The sequence below is a fragment of the Arvicanthis niloticus genome, chromosome 13 (genome assembly GCF_011762505.2).
Source record: "Arvicanthis niloticus isolate mArvNil1 chromosome 13, mArvNil1.pat.X, whole genome shotgun sequence".
Lineage (NCBI taxonomy): Eukaryota > Metazoa > Chordata > Mammalia > Rodentia > Muridae > Arvicanthis > Arvicanthis niloticus.
Window position 1 is genome coordinate 58,676,440 of NC_047670.1, and position 20,353 is coordinate 58,696,792.

Below are 20,353 nucleotides of genomic sequence, written 5' to 3' on the forward strand. Positions count from 1 at the left end.
TGAGGTATCCACAGGTTCCATAGGAGGGATGTAGGGTAGAGATGGAACTGCAAAGTGATGAGGTATAGGTGGACCAGGGACACCTGATCACTCTGCAGAAGAGCTGAAGGTAGGCATGCCCTGGGTGCAGACCTGGTCTTCACCTCAATGTGAAAGTCGGAACTGATCCCTTGGGGAGAACGGGGGTGGAGGGAAGGTCTTCACTGAGATCAAGGTAGGATAGCAAAAGAAACAGGACCCCAGCAAGCATTTCATAGACAGATGAATTAAGGAAGAGCCAATTGAAAACGATGTATGGTCTCCTTAGTCACCAACGAATGTGACTGGAACTGACGGAGGTAATCCTGTATCTGCAGGCATGGCAAGCTCCAATGTTGGGGCACACTGCTGCTGGGGGGAGCTGAGAAGGGACACACCACCAAAACTACATCTATTCGGTCGCTGCATTAGTGTGCTGCCAGCCAGCCTACGATAATACTCTTCTCTTCCATCCGGATGGAGGCTGACCTTTTAGATCTCTTTCAATGACATGTTTGGATTCTATAACCCCTGACCCAGCAGTCACAGCTTAACATAACCAAGCTATGAGCTAGCTTGGGCCTGACGTACAGAACTCTTAGGAGGCATGGCGCTGTCCCAACAGTGTGAGAACAGCTGAGCAAACTGAATCAGCGCAAGCTGTTAGATTTGTAAGAGTGAGGCCAGGGGCAAGCCTCTTGTGCTTGGGACACACAGGTGCACCCTGACAGGGCAGACAGGTATGCACAGAAACCCCAGTGTGCCAGGAAGACAGAAGCCACAAGAACGCTTCCTTCTTCCCTCACGCTGTGAGTGAGACATTCAGACGGTGCTGAACAAGTTGCTGGACACTCCGGAGGGCAAGCTTGTACAGTGAACTGAACCAACCATGGATACAAACTGGAAGCCCTGGCCGGGTGGGATTCACCATTCAAGGCATGCTCAATGCTCGAAAAATCCTCCAGTGTGATCCAACACTCGGACAGAGGAGGAAACACTCGATCATCTCACCAGCTGCAGAAGCACATGACAAACCCTGACCTTCACTGATGACATCACACTCGGCAAACTAGGATCAGGAGGGAGCTTCCTTAACTACACAGACCCAGAGCCGACAATTGCGCCTGGTCATGAGGACCCAGGAGCTGCCCACTAAGAGCAGAATGGACACAGCCAACAGAAATGGGTTAACTCTAGGTCAGAGTAGTGTGGAGGAAGATGAGAAGGGGCTAGCCTGTCACCTTGGAGGAAGGACGGCAGTGAGGAGGAGGGAGAGGATAGGATAGGAGGGTACAGTTCTGCCTTGCTGGGCCACAACACACTTGTTGAGGAGGCTGTGTGGAGAAGCAGGCCCAAGCTTGAGGGAATCCAACAGAACTTTGCATTAGGCAGGAGCCAAAAAAGAGCCAATGGGGAGGGCAAATGAGGAAACCAGACACAGTGAGGTCACCCTTAAAGACAGAGGGAGAGCATTGCAGCATGCAACTGTTACTGTGGTGGTTTGTATATGCTCAGGGAGTGGCACAATTGGAGGTGTGGCCCTGTTGGAGTAAGTGTGTCACTGTGGGCATGGGCTTTAATACCCTCATTCTAGCTGCCTGGATGCCAGTCTCTCTTAGAGGCCTGCAGATGAAGATGTAGACCTCTCAGCTCCTCCTGCACTATGCCTGCCTGGATGCTGCCATGTTTCCCTGCCTTGATGATAATGGACTGAATCTCTGAAGCTGTAAACCAGCCCCTATTAAATGTTGTCCTTATAAGAGTTGCCTTGGTCATGATGTCTATTCACAGCAGTAAGGCCCTAACCAAGACAGTGGCCTTCCTCGTCCTTGGTGACCCCATATCCTAGACTCAGGAGAAACTCTGTGTGCCCATTCCATCCTGTTGTCCCAAGGCTTAGCTGTCCATGCCATTGTCAGACTGGCGATCCATGACATCACAACTCATGAGATTGCTCATGGGGGCATGTGTCTTGGAAAGGCACTTCCTGTCATCTTGTCACATTGTGATAAACAGCTCCTACAGTGCCTGTTGGCTGTTGTGTGAAACCAATGATGACCCTTCCCCTGATTTTCCCTTTAAACTTTTAATCTTCCCCAATCCCAAGGTCAGGCCAGGACTTCTCCACAGGCTCCAAGTTCTACACGTGACTCCAAGAGTAAGAACTTGGAAGACCTTGGGAAGAATTTAGCGGTGTGTCTTTGGGGCCGTTTGTTTGGCTTTTGTCTTTTTATCAACTTACAGATTTTTTATTAGACATCTAAATGATGTTTTCAGGCCAGTGCGCTTTAGGGACATGGAATTAAAATGATTAATTCTTTTGAAAGAGTCTCACTCTAGCTTAGATTAATAAAACAATTCAAACATCTGAAAACCATAAAAAAATTTTTAAATCTTTTGATGCCCTTTCCCTCCTTCCTCTGTGGTATTGTGATGCAGCTCAGAGTGGTCTCAAACACATTCTAGTTGAGGCTGATCTTGAACTCCTGATCCTCCTACCTCCGCCTCTCCAGAGCTAGGACAATAAGTGTGAGCAACCATACCTGAGTTTTCTTTTTGTTTTTGAGACACGGACTTCCTATGTAGCTCAGTCTGCCCATGAACTTGCAGAACTTTTACTACCTTGGCCTCCAGAACCAAAGAATGACGGGCACATGTCGTCATGAACAACTTCTTTTCTCCGAATCTTTGTGTACATGTTCGCATTCCACGGTGCACAGTGAAGATCAAAGGACAGCTCGGAAGAATCGGTTCTCTCCCCTTCCACCACATGGGGTCTAAGGGATTGAACTCAAAGGTCTTCAGGCTTGGTGGCAAGCTCCTCTTCCCACTGAGCCACCTCGCCAGCCCTTTACTGTGTCTTTAAACGTCTTTGATAACTGCTCATGTTTCAAGAAAAAAAAGTTTCTTCTTTGCGTTCACTCTCCTTAGAAAGTAGAGGCAGAGTGTTCTAGGTCTCTATAGTTATACCATCTGTATTACTTAGCAATAACAGATATATCCAAATAACTTCATTATAAGTGCAGTTGCTGATGGTGCTTTGGTTAGAGCAAAGCCAAGATCACTCAGAGTGTTGGGGAAAATCTTTAAAGAACAGTAGGGACCGACACTGGGGGTACCTGGCACTGTGTCCCCTTCTCTACACTGCTCTGGCAGCTGGGCCAGCACAGGAATCCCAAACAAGCGAAGTGGGCTCCCCCCACCTCCATTACCTTGGACAGATCTGCCCATCTGGTTTTGGCTTTCATGACAAGGTACTGATGAGCCTGCTCACAGGCTAGCTCAGAATCTGCAACTTTCTGTTTACATCTGAAGAGAAAAGAATACACAACTGAGTTTAGAAGTCATAGGTTAGGACTCTCCCAATGGGTCCCCTCACCCCCATCCCTGATGCTTCAAAGATGCCGTTAAAGTCTGTGGCTTCACATCTGGACTGACTTGGTTCTTATAACACAGTCTCATGTTGCCAGGGAGTCTTCTGAAACTATTTTCAGATTTAAGAAAAAATTGTGTCTCCCACCCCAGTACACAAAGTTCACGGGGCCCATTTCTTCCCCAAGGGTTTGAAAAAGCAGAAGGCATGTGTAATAAATAGGACATTACGTGTCTTAGGGAAGAGCTTTAGGACCTTTCAGTTCTGATTTTCCAAGTCCAGATCCAGTTGAACAGCAGAGGTGCATTATAAAGCACGGAGGTCCCCTCCTCCCAGCCCCAGCTACTTCTAATTTTCAAGACTTATTTTTCTTATTCCTAGTGATGTGTACATACATCAGGGTAGTAAGTATATGTGAGTGCAGGTGTCCTCAGTGGAGCTGGGTGGCAAGTGGCTGTCAAAGATGCCGGGACCTGAACTTGAGGCCTCCCTAAGAGCAGGGCATGCTTCTCACCGCTGAGACATGGCACCCAATTCTACCATGGCTGATTTTCAAGAGTTAAGCTTTATGGGATTCAAAGAGGCTCATAATTCCATTATATTCCCTTACAGACACGGGATACTTAAGATACCTTAGAAAGGCCTGGTGCTGCTGGCCCTGGACAGACCTGCATGGGGCACAATGGCTAGACAGAGAGAAATGATGCCTGGGTTGCTCTGCCCACTAAGCAGATCAGGAAACTGTGGACAGTTGAGACCACAGGTCAGTGGCTGTCTCTAGGACCTATGTCTTGGCCTGGGTCCTCTCTATCTGGCTTCTAGTATGACCCCTTCTTGCCCCTCCTACTTAATGCTTCTGGTATCCCTGGCTTAACCCCCTCTACCCTCAGAGTAATGCCATGAGTGTCTGGCCTCACCCATGTTTCTTCGACATTTCTTTCCAACTGCCTACTGGACTCCTCAGAATCACGGAACTTCACGGGTGACAAAGGATCCGCTGCCCTGCCACCCTGGCCTCTGTGGCTGTGGTCCTCATGGGGGCTTGGGAAGGCTGACAGGACCCTGTGGTGTTTTCTCCACTGGCTTATAAGGATGGAAACCCCGTGAGGTGCTGAGGAGTGGAGGTTTTTGACGGCCGCGCCCTGTGTCTCCACTTCCTGATGCAGCATGCTGGTCCAAGGTACTTTAAGCACGGAGATGGAAGGAAGCTGTATCTTGTTTACACAAGTAAACAACCCCCATCTGCCAACACAGCAGGGGCTACAAACTGGTAAATAATTTATCTGTGCCAATAAATAACACCACCTGTGAAGAGGTGGGAGCCTATCAGAAATGCCAGGCACAGGAGCTTATCTGTCCTGTCAGATGTAGCCCCTCACCTGGGCCTGTCAGAGGAGGACGACCTTGAGATGGGTGCAAGACTCAGCCACCTGACCACCTAGGAAAGCTGTCACAGGGAGGGACCCTCCTCTCTTCCTGGGCTCCAGCTCAGGTGCAGGATCTCATGCTGTGACCCATGGCCCACTTCTAACTGTCACTCAGAACAGCCTGTCATGCTGACCTGCTCTTGACAACCTTGTGTCCTGGATAGTCCTGCTCTAGAGGTTATAGAAAGACTGATCTGTTCCCTACAGACACTTGCCCTGCATCAGCACTGGATCCTGGCCTCCAATACAGTCCTTCTGGACTCCATTAGCCCCCTGAAGACCCTCTGTAGCCTGTACATAGAGATGACTGGTGTCTGAGAGTTACCAAGATTGGAATAGATGCGACATGTGATGGTGTTCATCTGTAATATCAGCACTCAGAGGCGGAGACAGGAACACTGTGTGAGTTCCAAGGCCAGCTTGGGCCATACAAAGAGATTCTGTCTCAAGAAAATCAAACCTAAAACACACACAAGAACTGAACAGACAACAAGCTTGTCACCAACAGCCTTGGGGGTCAAATGCAATGAGGAGCATTTGTTATAACTGAGGTAGCTTGTGATCTCAGGACTGTTAAGAGGTTCTAGTATCCCAGGAAGACATAAACATGCTATCTGTTACAGGCACAGGCATGGCTCAGAGGCTAACACAGCCACGGGGCCCTGCCCTGGGAGTGTACCACAGTGTCCCTGGAGTGGAGCTGCAGTGGCTTGCATAACTGGATGAATCCTGTAGCTTCAGGAGGAAGGTCAGGACTATCAGGCTCAAGAAACTAAGATTGTGAATGACCTGCCAAACAGCCAACATACCACGGGGATCCTAACAGGCCCACAGTATCACATCACAGTGCAACACTGCAAGTGCCCAAGACATGACCTCAAATTCTATTATTAACAACCCCCCCCCCCAAAAAATCTCATCAACTGTCAAGGTAAAAGATGGACCAGTGAGTGTGATGCTGAAGCCATGAGATCTTACAGTGGCTGCTGCGACCCAAAGGCCTGCCTGGGAGAAAAGGGTGAGCAGGCCCTTGAGAGGGCTGGGAACATGCAAGTTCTAAGTAAAGAAACAGAGATGGGGGAGGAGGGGCTAGGCAGGTGGGAAGAAGGGAGATTCCTAGAACCTACATTAGGCAGATCATAACTACCTGTAATTCCAGCTTCAGGGGACCCAACACTCACTCACTCTCTCTCTCTCTCTCTCTCTCTCTCTCTCTCTCTCTCTCTCTCTCACACACACACACACACACACACACACACACACACACACACACACACACAGAGCACACAGACAGAAGTAAAAATAAATGTTTTGTTTTTTTTTAAGAAAAAGGCCAATCCACAATAAGGAGAGAGCTGACTGACTCTCTCCAGCAGGAGAGGACGCTGACAAGCTTGTCTTTCTAGTTCCCCACTGCAGAGGTTTCACTGTGCCTTTAAGAAATCTCTGCCACTCCTCTGTAGGGTTTGCTTAGAACCTGCACAGTTCTCAGATGGCTACAGGATGAGAAATGAATCCTGAAGGAACTTCAGTGCCATCAGGGAGTCAGAGCAGCCCAGCACAGGGAGGCATAGATCACAGGAATGCAAGTGAACACACAGTGAAGGGCGTCTCTGAGGACAAATGGAGACCCACGGTCACCCAGCAGGAGGTACTTGACTGCACAGTGTCCCATGATAACAATCTACCTTGGTGACATGGACCCATGACTGTGTATGAGCGTGTATGAGAGTGTATGATGGTGGGTGGGGAGGTGGCCGGGGCTGCTGTGTTTAACAGGTGAGTGGGAGACAGGTCCCTGGGCCAAGCCATTCCAGCAGATGTCCACAAAAGAAAAGACACAGTGTGTAGGTGTGAAGCAAATAGGAGGTCACGTCCCTTCCACAGAGCAACAAACTCTCAAAGTCAAGGAGTAATGAAGGCTTAGAGAGTAGGGGACCCAGCCAAGAGGACCAGGGTTTTCCAGAAATGGATGGGTATCCGGTGGCTCTGTGGCAAAGGGCAAGGCTCCTCCCTGCCCGCTACCTCTCCCCGGGGTCCTGAGGACACAATACCATCTCTTCTCTGAGACCTAGTTCTTTCCTCCCTAAGGCCAGACAGGCATGGTTCCTGACAGGGCCCACAGGGTCTCAGGAAGCACAGCACACGGTCTGGCCAGGAAGTCAGCTCTCTCTAAAGCCATGTCTTGCTTCCAGTGTCAGAGCTGTCTCTCCCAGCTGCCTAGAGGTCTAGTCCAGCCTCTGCCCCCTGAGTTCATCTTTTACTCTGGGGCTGCTGAAGCATCTTTGTAGAGTACACTCCGATTCCTTCATTTCACAGCATGCGAACCTACCTACCTGCTGGACAAGGGGAACTCTGCCGTCTGCAGGCAGCTGCTTCATCCTTGACCCCCCCTTGACCCCGTCCCACCGTGTCGCACTGTGGAACCTCACCTCCACCAGCAGCTTCCGAATGTGTTTACAGCTTCTGCTCTGTGAATTTTTTCGAATGCTGTTCTCTGGCCTTTAACAACCTCCTGTCGACTGACAGATTCCTACTCACACTTCAGGGCCCCGCTCAAGTGTACCCACTTCTTCTGGACACCCGTCTCCACCCTCTTTGTGGCCCAGTGTGGCTCTTTACTTCTCTGTCATCTCAGCCTCCAGCCTGAGTCCCGGATGCAGCAAGGAGCCCTGTTCACATTTGTGCCACAGAGGCCCACAGCGATGCCCAGCACTGAGTTAACACACTGCAAATATCCAGTAAGTGGACAGATACAAACAAGGACAAACCACTAGAGGGCAAAGCCTGTGCTCTGGTGTTGACATTTTCCGTGGCCATTCTGTGCACATTTTCCAAAGTATTCTTTGGCAGGATTTTTAAATGGTCCTTTAAACTTATGCATCTGTGTGAGCATGTGTCTGTGTTCAGTGCATGGAAGTGAGGTGCCCAAGGAGGCCAAAGATTCAGATCTCCCTGAAACTGGAGTTACAGGAGGTTGTGAGGAGCCTAATGTAGGTACCAAAGCTGGGTCCTCTGTAAGAGCAAAACAGGTTCTTAATCTCTCCCATCCCCCAAGGCTTATTTTTAATGCTGTGTATGTATCGGTGAGTACATACATGCAGATGCTCCTGTGGAGGTCAAAATACGGTACTGGGTCCCCTGAATCTGGAGTTACGGGTGGTTGTGAGCCTACAAGTCAAACTCAGGTCCTCTGTGTAAGCAGCAAACGCTCCTGCCGCTGAGCCATCCATCTCTTACCTCCCCAGCGGCATGGTTTTGATTCCATCTCAGTGTTAAGCAAGCGCCTCTCACATCAGCACCCTTTAGAACCTGAGTGTGAACATGGGCATCCAGCTCCTGTGTCATGTGATCATTTTGCTTAGGCAGGGATTACGGTCGTTTTCTTGCTTTTCCTCCCAGTAATAATTACAATAAAACCCACGAGTTCTGGGGGTGGGGGTGGGGGTATTAAACAAAGTGTATGGTCAAAGGCTTTGTGTAGCTTTGCCAAGTCTTATCAGAGTAATACAGAGTCACACCTCTGGCTGTCCCATGTGCTTAGATAGGTCTGCTGGTTTGCATCCCCTAGAACCTGCAGCATCCTGGGGGCAAAAGCCTCTTCCTCCCTAGTGTCAGTGTCTTGAGTAAGGGGCTGGAAAGGTGTCTCGGTCTGTAAGTACCTGCCTTGCAAGCATGAAAACTCAAGTGTAAGCCCCTGCACCCATGTAAAAAGCTAGCATGGGATGGCACATACTTGGAATCTCAGTGCTGGAGAGGTGGGGACAGTGCTGGGACTCAATGGTGAGCAACCCTAGAGCTCAGGAAGAGACAATGTCTCAAAGATAGGGTGCGTGGTTCCTGAGGAACCTCACTGAGGCTGACCTTTGACCTCTACACACATGCATACACACCCACACCCATATGTGGACACATATGAACACACGCACACACACTTTAAAAAGAATGATATTGTAACTGTCAGGGAAAGACCAGTGTCTCTGCTCACATGTCAGCTTTCTACAAATAACAGTGGGTGCTTCTGTGATAGGTATCTCAGGTGGTGGCCCTACCCTGATCTCAAGCAGGTCAGAGACACAAACAGTGAACCTTGAGTGGACTGAGACTCTCCTTCTGCCCAGGGTGAGGCCTTGTGGGCTAGGCAAGGGTGTAAGGGTACCACTTTCTTGGATAGGCTGGAAGCAGGTCCCTGCATCTCCTAAGAAACTGTCATAGATGGGTCTGTGCCTTCTAAACTCTCACTTGTGGCCCAAATGAATATTGGGAGCTGAGGAGGAGCTGGAGGCACACCCTGCTCATGTGAACAGTTGGTGAGTTTACTTGATGGGACAGTTGAACCTTGTTCCCATTCAGCTCCCACCTGCCCTGCAGTGGCCTCAGACAACAGAGTCTGTCCTAAGGTTTCCAATGCTTCAACCTTGAAAGGCTGAGCAGAAGGCCACACCCCTGACTCCATGCAGAGAAATGGACAAGTGAGTACATGCATGCATTCATATGTTGGAGAAAAGGCCTGATAAGCAGTGAGCTATGAAGTCACATCCCCATGGTGGAACCATGAATGTCTTATCTGATTGTTCTACCTACCATGTGTGTACACATGTGCAGGTATGTGCATGTGTTTTCTAAACTCAGAAAAAGGTCTGTGGGGAGAGGTGACTCCAGAGTCATTTTTGTGTCCCATTGCAGCTACAGCAGAACTGCCAGTCTTCCAGGTGGAGGAGCTGGCACGAGCTGAGGGCTCTGATCACACTGCCTTCTTACCTAATGAGTCTTTGAGGTGCCTCATCTGATTTCCAGGGTCTCTTCTCACACAGGTTCTGAAACTCTCGGAAGTTTAGGGTGACACTAAGTCTCAGGCCCAGGAGGCTGAGGAAGCGCTCAAACTCAAGGTCCGTCATGTTGAGCAGTAGGTACTGTAGCAATCTGTGAAGATCATGCATGTTCACTATGCCATCCCTGTCTGTGTCTATTCTAAAGAAGGCCGCGTAGGTGTCCTAGAAACAAAACACACACGTCAATGTGCTTCCCGCCTACATGCCACTCACAGCCACCCCCCTGCAGGGACACAGGTGCTTCTGGCCTGGCCTAGATGCCTCTCTGGGAAGTGGGAAACTTAAGGCACTGGAGAGTGCAGTGCAGGCCGCTTGGGATACCTGCATGTCCTGTACCTGCATATAGAATGAAGAAAGTGGGTGGGGCTTCCTGGAGAAGGCAAAACTCTCCCTGCCCTGGAGTGTTTGGAATGTCTGGCCACATCTCTTTTCCAATGAGCAAACCCTATGCCAGTTTTCACAACCAGGAGTCACCTGCCCCAGGGCTCCATCTGGAAGGCTGGGCACAGGCCCTTTGCTCTGTCCATGGTGCTGCCCGGAACCCCCTCCCCGCCATGATTGGCATATGAAGAAATAGGTTCAAGGGTCACTGGGTGCTGGCACACCCCAAAGCACTCTTCTTAGTCACACCCTCTTGCTATCAGTGTGACTTTGGGTAAGGCACCTGACCTTGACACCTGACTCCTCACCTATAAAATTGTTAAAGAATGTGTCACACTTAGAAGGCCATTTGGTGTGTTCTGTGCGTATCCTAAAATGCTGTTTGTCACTCTGTCTGCTGCCTAAAATCAGACAGCAAGTGGACCAATACCTGCCTATGGCCACAATATGCACTGATCCTCTGGCTTGCAAAGTTGCTGACATGGTCCTAGCACCCTGTTTCTGAGAATCCCTTACACCGCCCTCTCCTGGGAACTTGTCTGGTGTCTTGAAGATACCACACTGATCCCTTCAGGCCACAGATCCCCAACAAGAGTTGTTCAGAACACTGAGTTAGCCTGCTTCACGTTAGTGTCTAATTAGGTGCTTTGGGTTTTTGTGGGAAGTTCACGCTGAGATACCTCACCAATTCAGTCACCAGACATTCCTACGTGCAGTCACTGTGCTGAACAGCACGGGACTGGTTTAGATGGGACCGGCTCTGCCTCAGAGTCATTGCGTGTACAGAGGAGGGAGCTCTGCCGGGGGCTTAGTAGGGCTGCAGACTCATCTGTTCACAGGTTCCCTCTAACTCTGGCTCTGATCCTCTCATACTGCAGACCCACTGTGCGGATGTCCAGACTGAACAAGGCCAAAGGCAAACCTCTTCCTCAGTCCTCACACAGGCCTCTCGCCTTGACGGATGGAAACTTACTCAGGCCACATACTCAGAGTCCTAAGTCCTCCCATTTGTGTCTCATGAATGGTTCACACATCAGACTTGCTCCCTGCACCTGGAACCTACACTTCTCGACCGCCTGCCTTAATCTCACCCAAAGTCCCGATCCCTCAGGAATCTAACAGAATCCTGGCTATCATCCCATCTACCTCAGGTAATCTCTGTTCTCCAGCCATTCATGCTGCCCAGCCCCTGTGCTCTCCCTTGTAGCCCAACTCAATAACCCTCATCCCTCCCCCGCATCCCCTGACACCCAAGGATGCCTCCTGCCATGTTGGTGAGCCCTCCCTCGACAGTCCCAGTACCTACAAAGCTTGTTTCTGCCTCACTCCTTGCCTCTGTCCTCAGACTGACTCAAGGAGCATAAGACTTTGTTCCTGTTTGCCTGGCTCCAGCCCCAGCTCCCAGAACAATGCCCTACACATTATATGATGGAGCTTGTTGGATAAATGAGGCTGAGTATGCTCTGGGTACCTGTGAGGTGCTAAAATTCTTGGTGAGGACAGAAGCACAGCCCTCTCACAGTCTGCTGGGGAGTCATACACGGAGCCAGTAACAGCACTCCAATGTGACAAACACAGTAGCCATGGGTGAGACCAGTGTCCCACCAACCCTCACTGCTGTGCTACAGGCCTAATTTAGGTGCTGAGGACCCTGTACCCATAATCCTCACAAGTGTACAAGCTTCAGTCTCACAGTCCCCTCCCCAGCATGACAACCCTGGGTATCATTACGCAGGCCTTGTACTGCAACAGGTACACTCTAGTTTCTGGCTATTGCAGCCAACAGCTGTTGGGGTTTGGGTAAGTTTCTCTCCATCTCTGACCATCAGCTTCCTCAATATCTACTCGATAGGGTGGGTGGAGAGTAAAGCAAATGTTCATGTGGGCCACCTGGCACATGACGAGAACTCTCACTGACTCACCAACTAAGCAAGCACCCATCACCGTGTGTAGCGAGCAGGTGGTGGTGCAGTGGGTGGAGAAAGAACGAAGGGAATGTGGCTCAACCTGCTTACAATGGCATACAGGCTGAGTCCCGAGAGCCAGCAGATCTATGTGGCTCATGTGGAGGGCTTAAAGAGGACAGAGAGCTGGGATGGCCAAAGCCATCCCAAAGGAGAGGAGATGTTGCCCAAGAAAGGAAAAGAAAAGTGCAAATGAGAAGAGAGTCGTGCCAGAGCAGAGCCAGGAGGAGCCAGAGTGAACAGGCAAGCTGGGCAGGGCCCCATGTGGATGGAGCACCCAGCAAGATCAGATTCAGACTGTGAGGTAGAAAACGGAGCGTAGAAAGGTAGCTTATGCCATCTTCCTGCGGTCCTGTTTCATTCTGTGCACTGTTTTATGCCACCACACCTCCAAGTCGGTGTGACAAGAGTAAATCTTAAATACTGACTCCTGAGGCAAGTGCTTCAATGGAAGCCTGTCTCCTAAAAAGCCCTGGCAGCCCCTGAAAAGGATGCCTTCCAGATTTGTTCTTGCTATTATCAGGGGAGGGTTCTGTGCCATATCTCTTATATCACTAATCTTTCTTAAAAATATTCAATTTAAAAAACAAAGTATAAATTTAAAAAATCTATTTTTTTTATTTATACTTTAACTGTTTAACGCCTAACAAATCTATAAAAGTTATTTTTATTTAATATTAAAATTGGCCATATGTGGCCCAACTAATTTTAACTATTATATAATAATTAACTCACTCTTTTTTTCTATTTAAAAGTTTAATGCTTACATCTATAAATTACACTCAAATTCAACATCCTCTTATATTTATGTCTGTTTATCACTCGCCAACTCCTTGCCCTCCTATTCTGGTTCCTTGGGTCTCCCCGGGTATAAAACCCCAACTAAATCTGCCCACAGCAGTTTTAAAGAATGAGATGCAGGCACAAAAGCCTGGATCTGCAGACGCAGCCAGAGGCATGCCTGCACATGCCTGTGCCAGCCAGGTGACCAGGTTCAAGGTCAAGGCCATAGGAGCCACAGAGGACCTGGATGTGGCTCCTACTAGGGCATGTCCTTAAGTCACCACAGGGTCTGGCTTCTTCCCTACCCATCTGCTGCCTCCCAGTGGTCTGCTGGTCTACCCACACTCCTGAGCAGTCAGGGTGGGCCCAGTATTCCCCCCAAAGTCAAGCTTTGCCCTCACTCAGACAAGAGTGCTAAATTCAGCTTTCTTCTTCTCTAAACCCCTCCTACTTCTTATCATGGAGTTTGGGACCATTTATCTACCTTGTCCATTGCAGGTCTCATGTGCAGGCAGTCCATGCTTCTGTCCTGTCGTTTGCCTTCCCTTAGAGAGCCCTGTTAGTTCCTAGCCAGCTTGAGTTGGGCTTCTGTCTGCCTTCTTCCTTTCCTACCAGAATTTGACTTGGGCTTCAGACCTGAAGCAGGGGCCTCTTCGTCCTCTGGAGTAGTCTACCTTAAAGGGCCCTGTCTTGTCCCACAGCACTCTACCAAGACCTTCTCAGCAGCTAGCCACAGTGTTTATGAATTGCCACTCACTCTCTGTGTCTTAGACAAGAGTAGACTCCAGGCAGGGTACCCCAACATTTAGTGCAGACTCTGGCAGGCTGTGAGCATAATTTGTTTGGTGTGTAAGTGCAAGTGAGTCTGTGCAGGATTCCAAGTCCACTGTCCCATGGGTGGCTATGCTCCCTAAAAGAGGTTTCTTTATTTCTACCGTGAGTGTTGACTGAGTATCTCAGATGGTGGGCTCGTAGAGTTAGGTTCCCCAATGCAAGGTCAGTCCCTGTCTCTGTATGACCCCTGTAGCTACCAGGCCTGACTGAATACCAGAACTCATGCATGTGTGAGCTGTAGGGTGGGAAGCAGGACAGAGCCTTAGAGAAGCTAGGATGTAGAGAGAGCCACATGTTACCCGGAACGAGTCCTTCAGTTTCTTGGGGAAAATTCTCAGGCATTCCTCAGCAGATATGAAGTGCTCATCCAAGTTCATTCTTGAGGTTGTACGTGACTGCAGTGGGACAGTCTCCAGTCCACTGACCATAGAGTCTAAAAGAATAACAAGTGGGGAACTTTCATGAGCTCTGCAGCCACGCCTCTGTGACTACCTCAATATCTGCTCCTTCCCTTCTGAACCCTGGTTGAGGGAGATCCCATACGGCATGGTATCCCATGGGTACAGCATAGCACTGTTCTGTAAGGATCCACCCTCCCTCACTTCCGGACATGTCTTAGGAAGGCTCTTATCTCAAAGGGAGCTCAGTTCCTACAACATGGGGACACAGGGCACTTGGTACCCTTGGTGTGCACACCTGCCCCATGCTTCTGTCCTTCCTTGGCTCATATCTCCTGATTCCCAAGGCCTCTCCCTTGTCCTCGCTCATTAATGCAGCAGGCTTTCCTCACCATGTATCCTTGCCATAGGGCATCACTGATAACACCGTGCTAGGGAAGCATCCCAGAGTTCACAGCCTGGGACTAGAGGGGCTTCTGGTCAGGGGCAGATCTGCAGTTGGCAGAGACTCTGGCATATGGCGAGCACGTGGTGCTTGTGTTAGGAGTGACAGAGTAGGAATGAGTGAGTCTCCAGAGTCTAAGCTGGTCCAGCAGTGGTTGGCATGCCCCTAGCAAAGAGGCCTCCTTACCTATCCCTTAACGATGGCAGAGCAACTCAGAGAAGGGTCTCAGAGTTAGATCCCTCCGACTACATAAAGAGCTAGGTTTTCACATCCCCTTTTGGTGCAATGAAGTGTACGGTATACTACAAGTGGGCTTCATGGGGACCCTGGCTGCCCAGCTTGCACTCAGGATTGCACAGCTGGATCTTTGATGGCCATTTATAGCCTTGTCACTCACCTCATGCTCACTAGGTTGGGGTTATCAGACTATACATTCTAGGACATGGCTGCAGTAACATGTGGAGTCTTTGGGGGTGGCAGGGTGGGGTCAGGGCTCCCTGACTTCTACTTTCTCTACCTCAAAGCAGGGGCTGATTACTACTTGGCAGATCATTGGAGTTGACCCCTCCACAATGAGCAACACACATACACACACATACACACACACATAAACATATACACATACAAATACACACATACCCCCCACATACCCACATGTATACAAACACACACATATATACATACACACAGATACACATACACAAATACACAATAAACATATACACAATACATACATATCCATATATACACACAAACATACATATCCACATATATACACACACAAACACATGCACATACATACATGCATACACACATATACACACATGTAAACAACACACACACTCACATACACACTCACATTCTAGGGTCACTAGAGCATGACTTTCCCTTCCTGAAGCATCTGGCGCTGTAAAGCCTGGTAGAGGCCAGCAACAGCAGGCTACTGAGAGAGGCAGAGATAGACCAGGGAGAGGCAGGGCAAGCAGAGGAGGATGGGGACAGCACTATCCCACCAGGCCTCAGGCAGATGCCCAGAGAGGACTGTAGCTGCCCAGCAGATATGCCTCAGGGCTCTATTTCCTGCAAGTTCCTTCAGGGTTGTCAGACAGGAAGTAACAGCATTCTAAGCTGTCCCTGATGCCCAGGGCCTCTCTCCCACAAAGGGGTAGGGTCTGTCTCTCAGTGTGTAAGTAGGGGTACTGCCTGGGGCAGGCTCTATAGAGCCGATGGAGTCACCCCTCAAAGCCAGTGACAGGGAAGGGACATGTGTCTGGGTCACTAGAGTCGCCACCCAGACAGCTCTCAGGCTTCTTGCAGCAATGAGAAGTGTATCCCTGTGACAGGAACTTGGTAGCTTTGCTAAGGAACTGGACTCAGAGACAAGGTGATGGATGGTCCTGGAGTCTTAAAAGGGTCAGAGGCCGAGGTGTCCCTGTTCTCATGAGAGACTGACAAGTGGAAGTACAGGTGGTCAAGTCAGCTCTGCCTACCTCATTACACAAAATATGCTCCTTTACTTTTTAGGGACCATTAGGGATGGAGCATGACCGGCCTCAGTGGTCTTGCTTGGGTTTATCACTGAATCTAGACTCTCTGCATCCCCACCAGTGAAGAAAGAGGAACAACACTAGCCTGTAGGCTGCATCACTAATGATAGATAACCATCTTCTGATTTGTGTGAGAGTGACTCTGTGTGTGTGTGTGTGTGTGTGTGTGTGTGTGCGTGTGTGTGTGTGTGCGCATGCGCGTGATCCCCAATATTGCCAGTTTGAGCCCATAGCCTTGTGCATGCCAGGCAAGTACTCCCACATAGGGCTTTATCCTCAGCCCTCAGATAGCCATCTTTTATGGAGGAAAAGTCTTAAAGGCTGTGCCATGGGTCTGAGGTCGCACTCTCGGGACCATCTGCTTTGAGTCTGTAGTCCATTCACAAAGTTCTGTTCAGCTTGGTGAGAGGGCTGAAACACAGATAAGATTAAGCAAAGATGGCTCCTGCCTCTCCGCCTGGGTTGCTGTTGCATGAGCCAGGAAAGACCTGTGGTGACATCAGGCCACATCGTAGGCAAGATAGGCAAACACCTGCCAGCTAGCTACCTTCGAATCCCGTGGTGAAGTCCTGGTAGCTCATGCCTTCTTCGTTCTTGAAGCCTAACTTGGAAGCCAGCATTGCATACTGGCAGTCATTCATGGGCATTCCACTTTTCTCCAGAACCTAGCAGGGAGGAGAGCAAGAGGGAGAGAGGCATTAGGGTGGCTGTCCCACAAGCCACTGCTCCTCTGCAGGCCCCAGCAGCCATTATTACTTGTCTGCCCCCAACCCCGCCCACAGCTGCTGAGGGTGGGGCCAGCCTTCTGTGTCCCTAGATGGAGGCATGGGCTTGTTTCTGGGGCTTGTGAGTAAATAAAGGGCTCAGGCAGTATGACATTTAGACACAGCCAGCTCAGCAGCTCCTCGTCAAGGCCCTGCCTGCCAAGGTGTCCAGCTTTCTCTTGCCTCTCAAGTGGCTTCTACTTCTCGTAAGCCAGCTTCTTCTTCACGCGCTTTTCTCAGGCCAAAGGCACAGTGAAGGCAATTTCCGGAGGGAAAGTAAGATTGTCCTCATGTTTCATCAAGACCCACAGAGGAAAGCCGTGTGGCTCGCTGTCTGATGGGAGAGCATCTGCAGATACCATTTGGCCTCTTTCTGTGCGAGTCCACTCGCTGAAGGTGGTTTCTGGATCCTTCACTCCAACACAGGCACATGCTCCTGTTCCATTTATGTATATGGTGTGGAGTGGGGAACAAAGGAGCAAATATGTGTCCCTCTGTGACAAGTGCTGGGGCAGAAGTGTTCCAAAGCCACCTTCCTAGGAGGCACTGACTGGCCGAGCTACTGTGGACAAGATGCCCTTGGATCAGCGGTGGTCATGGACAATCCAGAAGCTGTCTGCCTGGTAGGTGCCCCACACAGAGAGGTGCTGGGGGTCAACACAGGTGAAAGAAGATGTGGCACTTGCTGTTTACCCAGTGTTCACATGAGTGAGGACAGAGACCTGTTCAATGAAGGCTACAGATTACGGGTACAAAATGGGGCTGTGCATCTAGCAGGATGGCTGAACTCAGTAGGGACAGAGATAGAAGGCTTGCCAAAAGCTTGCCGAAACCTGAATGTTCAAGGTTGTAGGGAGAGGTGTTACATCTGCAGCCCAGCCCCACTGGGACTGTGGATGTGTGACAAGACTGGGGAAACCACCCATGGTAGCATGGGAGCATAACCTTTATTGAAACTCAGTACTAGGAAGACCCACGGGGCCACAGAGGAGACAGTGACACTCCCAGGAAGGTCCACAGGCACCAGCTGGACAGCGCAATCTTCGCTGTCCTCTTTATGGTGCCCTACACTGGTCAGTACAGGGAAAGAGTTCACAGGCAAGATGCCATAGCACAGACATCAGCAGTAGCCAGCTGTGTTCCCGTGCGCCTTTCTCTTTTGGGAGCAGCTGGCATGGGACATCAGAGGGAGGCAGGTACTCTAGTGGACTCTAGCTTGTCATGTCCAGGCTCTGCCGAACATAGACGTCATTTGAAAGTCCCTACATGGCCCAGCAAGCCTGCTCCAGATGCTCCCTTAACTCAGATTGAGCCTTGGCAATGAATAGAAGTATCCCAGAAGGCTGGCACTGGTCTCCTTTTCTCGGGATCACACAGCACGGGGGAGACAGGGACATGAATTGACATAGTTGGATAGTTCTGATGTTGTACAAAGGGCAGAGGGCCAGTGGAGGCTAGTCTGGGGGTGTAAGGCAGGGCTGGGCCCCATTCCATCACCCTCATTGGAGATGCTACTCTCTGACTGCCTGCCCTGTACTGTGTGAGCTCTCTGTGGCACCCAGTGCCTCTCATTTCGTCCCATCAGAAGCTCAGGGAAAGGATCTCTCAGAACCCTGTACAGAGCCCTGAAAACAAACACTACTGACTTGCCTTGGTCACCTGGCCTGGTTATGATCACAAACCACCTCATACCATTGGAGTAAAGAAACCAGGCTGGAGGAAGAATGGGCATTAGAAGAAGACTATACTCACACAGTAAAAGAGGGAGCTGCTTACTGTGGAACCCTGGTCCTCACACAAACCCCAACCAGCCACACAGGGAAAGCTAACTGGAGTCTTGGCAAATACCTTGTAACCCCACCAGTTGGGAGAGTGCAGGAAGCTACTGAGGGGCCATGAACAGGCCCATTCTCATGTGTCTGCATCTTCCCAGAAGGCTTCAGAAAGCAGTTCTCTCCTCTCCTCTCCCTCAACTGGACACAGTGTAGAGCCTTCAGGCTCTGCCTCCTCACTTGGCTGCAGACTTTGAACCTCTTGAACAGCCTAGATTTGGCTCTGTGCACAGAAGCCACTGTTTATTTGTGTGTCATATGTCCTTTCTGGTGTGCAGGAAGAGGATATAGGGAGCTGAAGACAGTGGCAAGATGGTGATATATCCTTCCTGGTTGGGGGGCCTGGCCTTTCCGTGCATATGTATGTGTGTGGGGGTGTCTGTGTGTGTGTGGGTATGTGTGTGGTCTGTGTGTATCTGCATGTGTGTGTGCATGTATACACATGTGCCTGTGTGTCTGTGCATGTGTGTGTGCATGTATACACATGTGCCTGCATGTCTGTGTCTGTGCATGTGTGTGTGCATGTATACACATGTGTCTGTGTGTGTCTGGTCTGTGTGTGTATTGTGTGTATACATGTAGACACATGTGCCTCTGTGTGTGTGTATGTGTGTGCGAGCGTGTGAACAGGCCATAGTGTGCTGACTGCAGGGTTGTGCTATTCCTGAGGAGAAGTGTTGAATTCCAAGGCCATCCTTTGACTGGGAATCCCATGCCATCTGTATCATTCTCCGGCTGTGTTCCCAGGCCCAGCTCTGTGGAGGTTCCTGTCGTAGCATGGGGTGCAACGAATGTTTAGCTAGAAGGCTGCGGCCCACACAAAAGCACCCAGAGGCAATGGGTCTCAGAAATGAATAGATGGGTTACTCACTCTGAAAAATAACTTCATATTTTGAAAACAATCACACATGAATTATTCATTGCAAAGTCCTCCTGCTTAGTCCTTTCATGAAAACATATGCAATGGAAGGAAAGAAAATGTCTGCAGGCAAATGTTTCCCAGCCCGAGGGTTGTGAAGCACCGGGGAGGCATGGGAGCCTTGCACAGCCTGGCCAGTGGGCTGGGTGTGCGGTTCCCCAGGGGCGAGTAGTGCCATAGGACATGCTTGTCCTCACTGGCAAGCTTCTCCGAAGTACTGAGCTCCCCCAGGGCTGCGCCCCCTCAGCTGCAATGAACAAAGCAGCGGACCCAGAAGATTTTATCCTCAACACCTGCCTCCAGCTCACAGGCAGCAGGGACTCAGCTACAGTCTTGGGAACAGACTGAAAACCCTTTATCCATCCAAACCCTGTCTTTTCTGGGAGACTCTCTCCTGAAAAATCCATTGAAAAGTGACAAACTAGTATCAAATCCCTTCCTTCTTTCGTTCCTTGGTGCGTGCGTGTGTGCGTGTGTGCGTGTGTGTGTGTGTGTGTGTGTGTGTGCGTGTGTGCGTGTGTGTGTGTGTGTGTGTGTGTGTGTGTGCGCGTGTGTGTGTGTGCGTGTGTGTGTGTGTGTGTGTGTGTGTGTGCGTGTGTACATATATGTTTTGGTTTTACTCACTAAATAGGGTAGCCTAGCTAACCAGTGGGTCCCGGGGATCTACCCATCTCTACTTCCCCAGCACTGGGAGTGCAATCCATTCAATCCAATTCAGGTCCTCACACTTGCAAGGTAAGTGCTTTATAACTGAGCTGTCTTGCCAGCACCTCTTCTGACATTCTAATGCTTCAAATGACTGCCTCTATTGACCCTGCCTGAGACAGACGTCACTG

General features: G+C 50.0%; 1 protein-coding gene across 6 annotated transcripts in view; it reads right to left on the reverse strand.

Annotated features, from left to right (window-relative positions):
• Window positions 1-20,353, reverse strand: part of Efcab6 (EF-hand calcium binding domain 6) — a 194,425-nt gene that overhangs the window by 49,593 nt on the left and 124,479 nt on the right. For 5 of the 6 annotated variants that reach the window (XM_076911766.1, XM_076911767.1, XM_076911768.1 and 2 more), the window contains 4 exons: window positions 16,550-16,667; window positions 13,912-14,045; window positions 9,580-9,812; window positions 3,231-3,327 (listed from right to left, as the gene is read on the reverse strand). In XM_076911766.1, the coding sequence (XP_076767881.1) occupies window positions 3,231-3,327; window positions 9,580-9,812; window positions 13,912-14,045; window positions 16,550-16,667 (582 nt within the window). Of the gene's footprint in view, window positions 1-3,230; window positions 3,328-4,308; window positions 4,338-9,579; window positions 9,813-13,911; window positions 14,046-16,549; window positions 16,668-20,353 lie in introns of those variants that run through there. The other variant, XM_034516791.2, reaches the window with a different exon arrangement.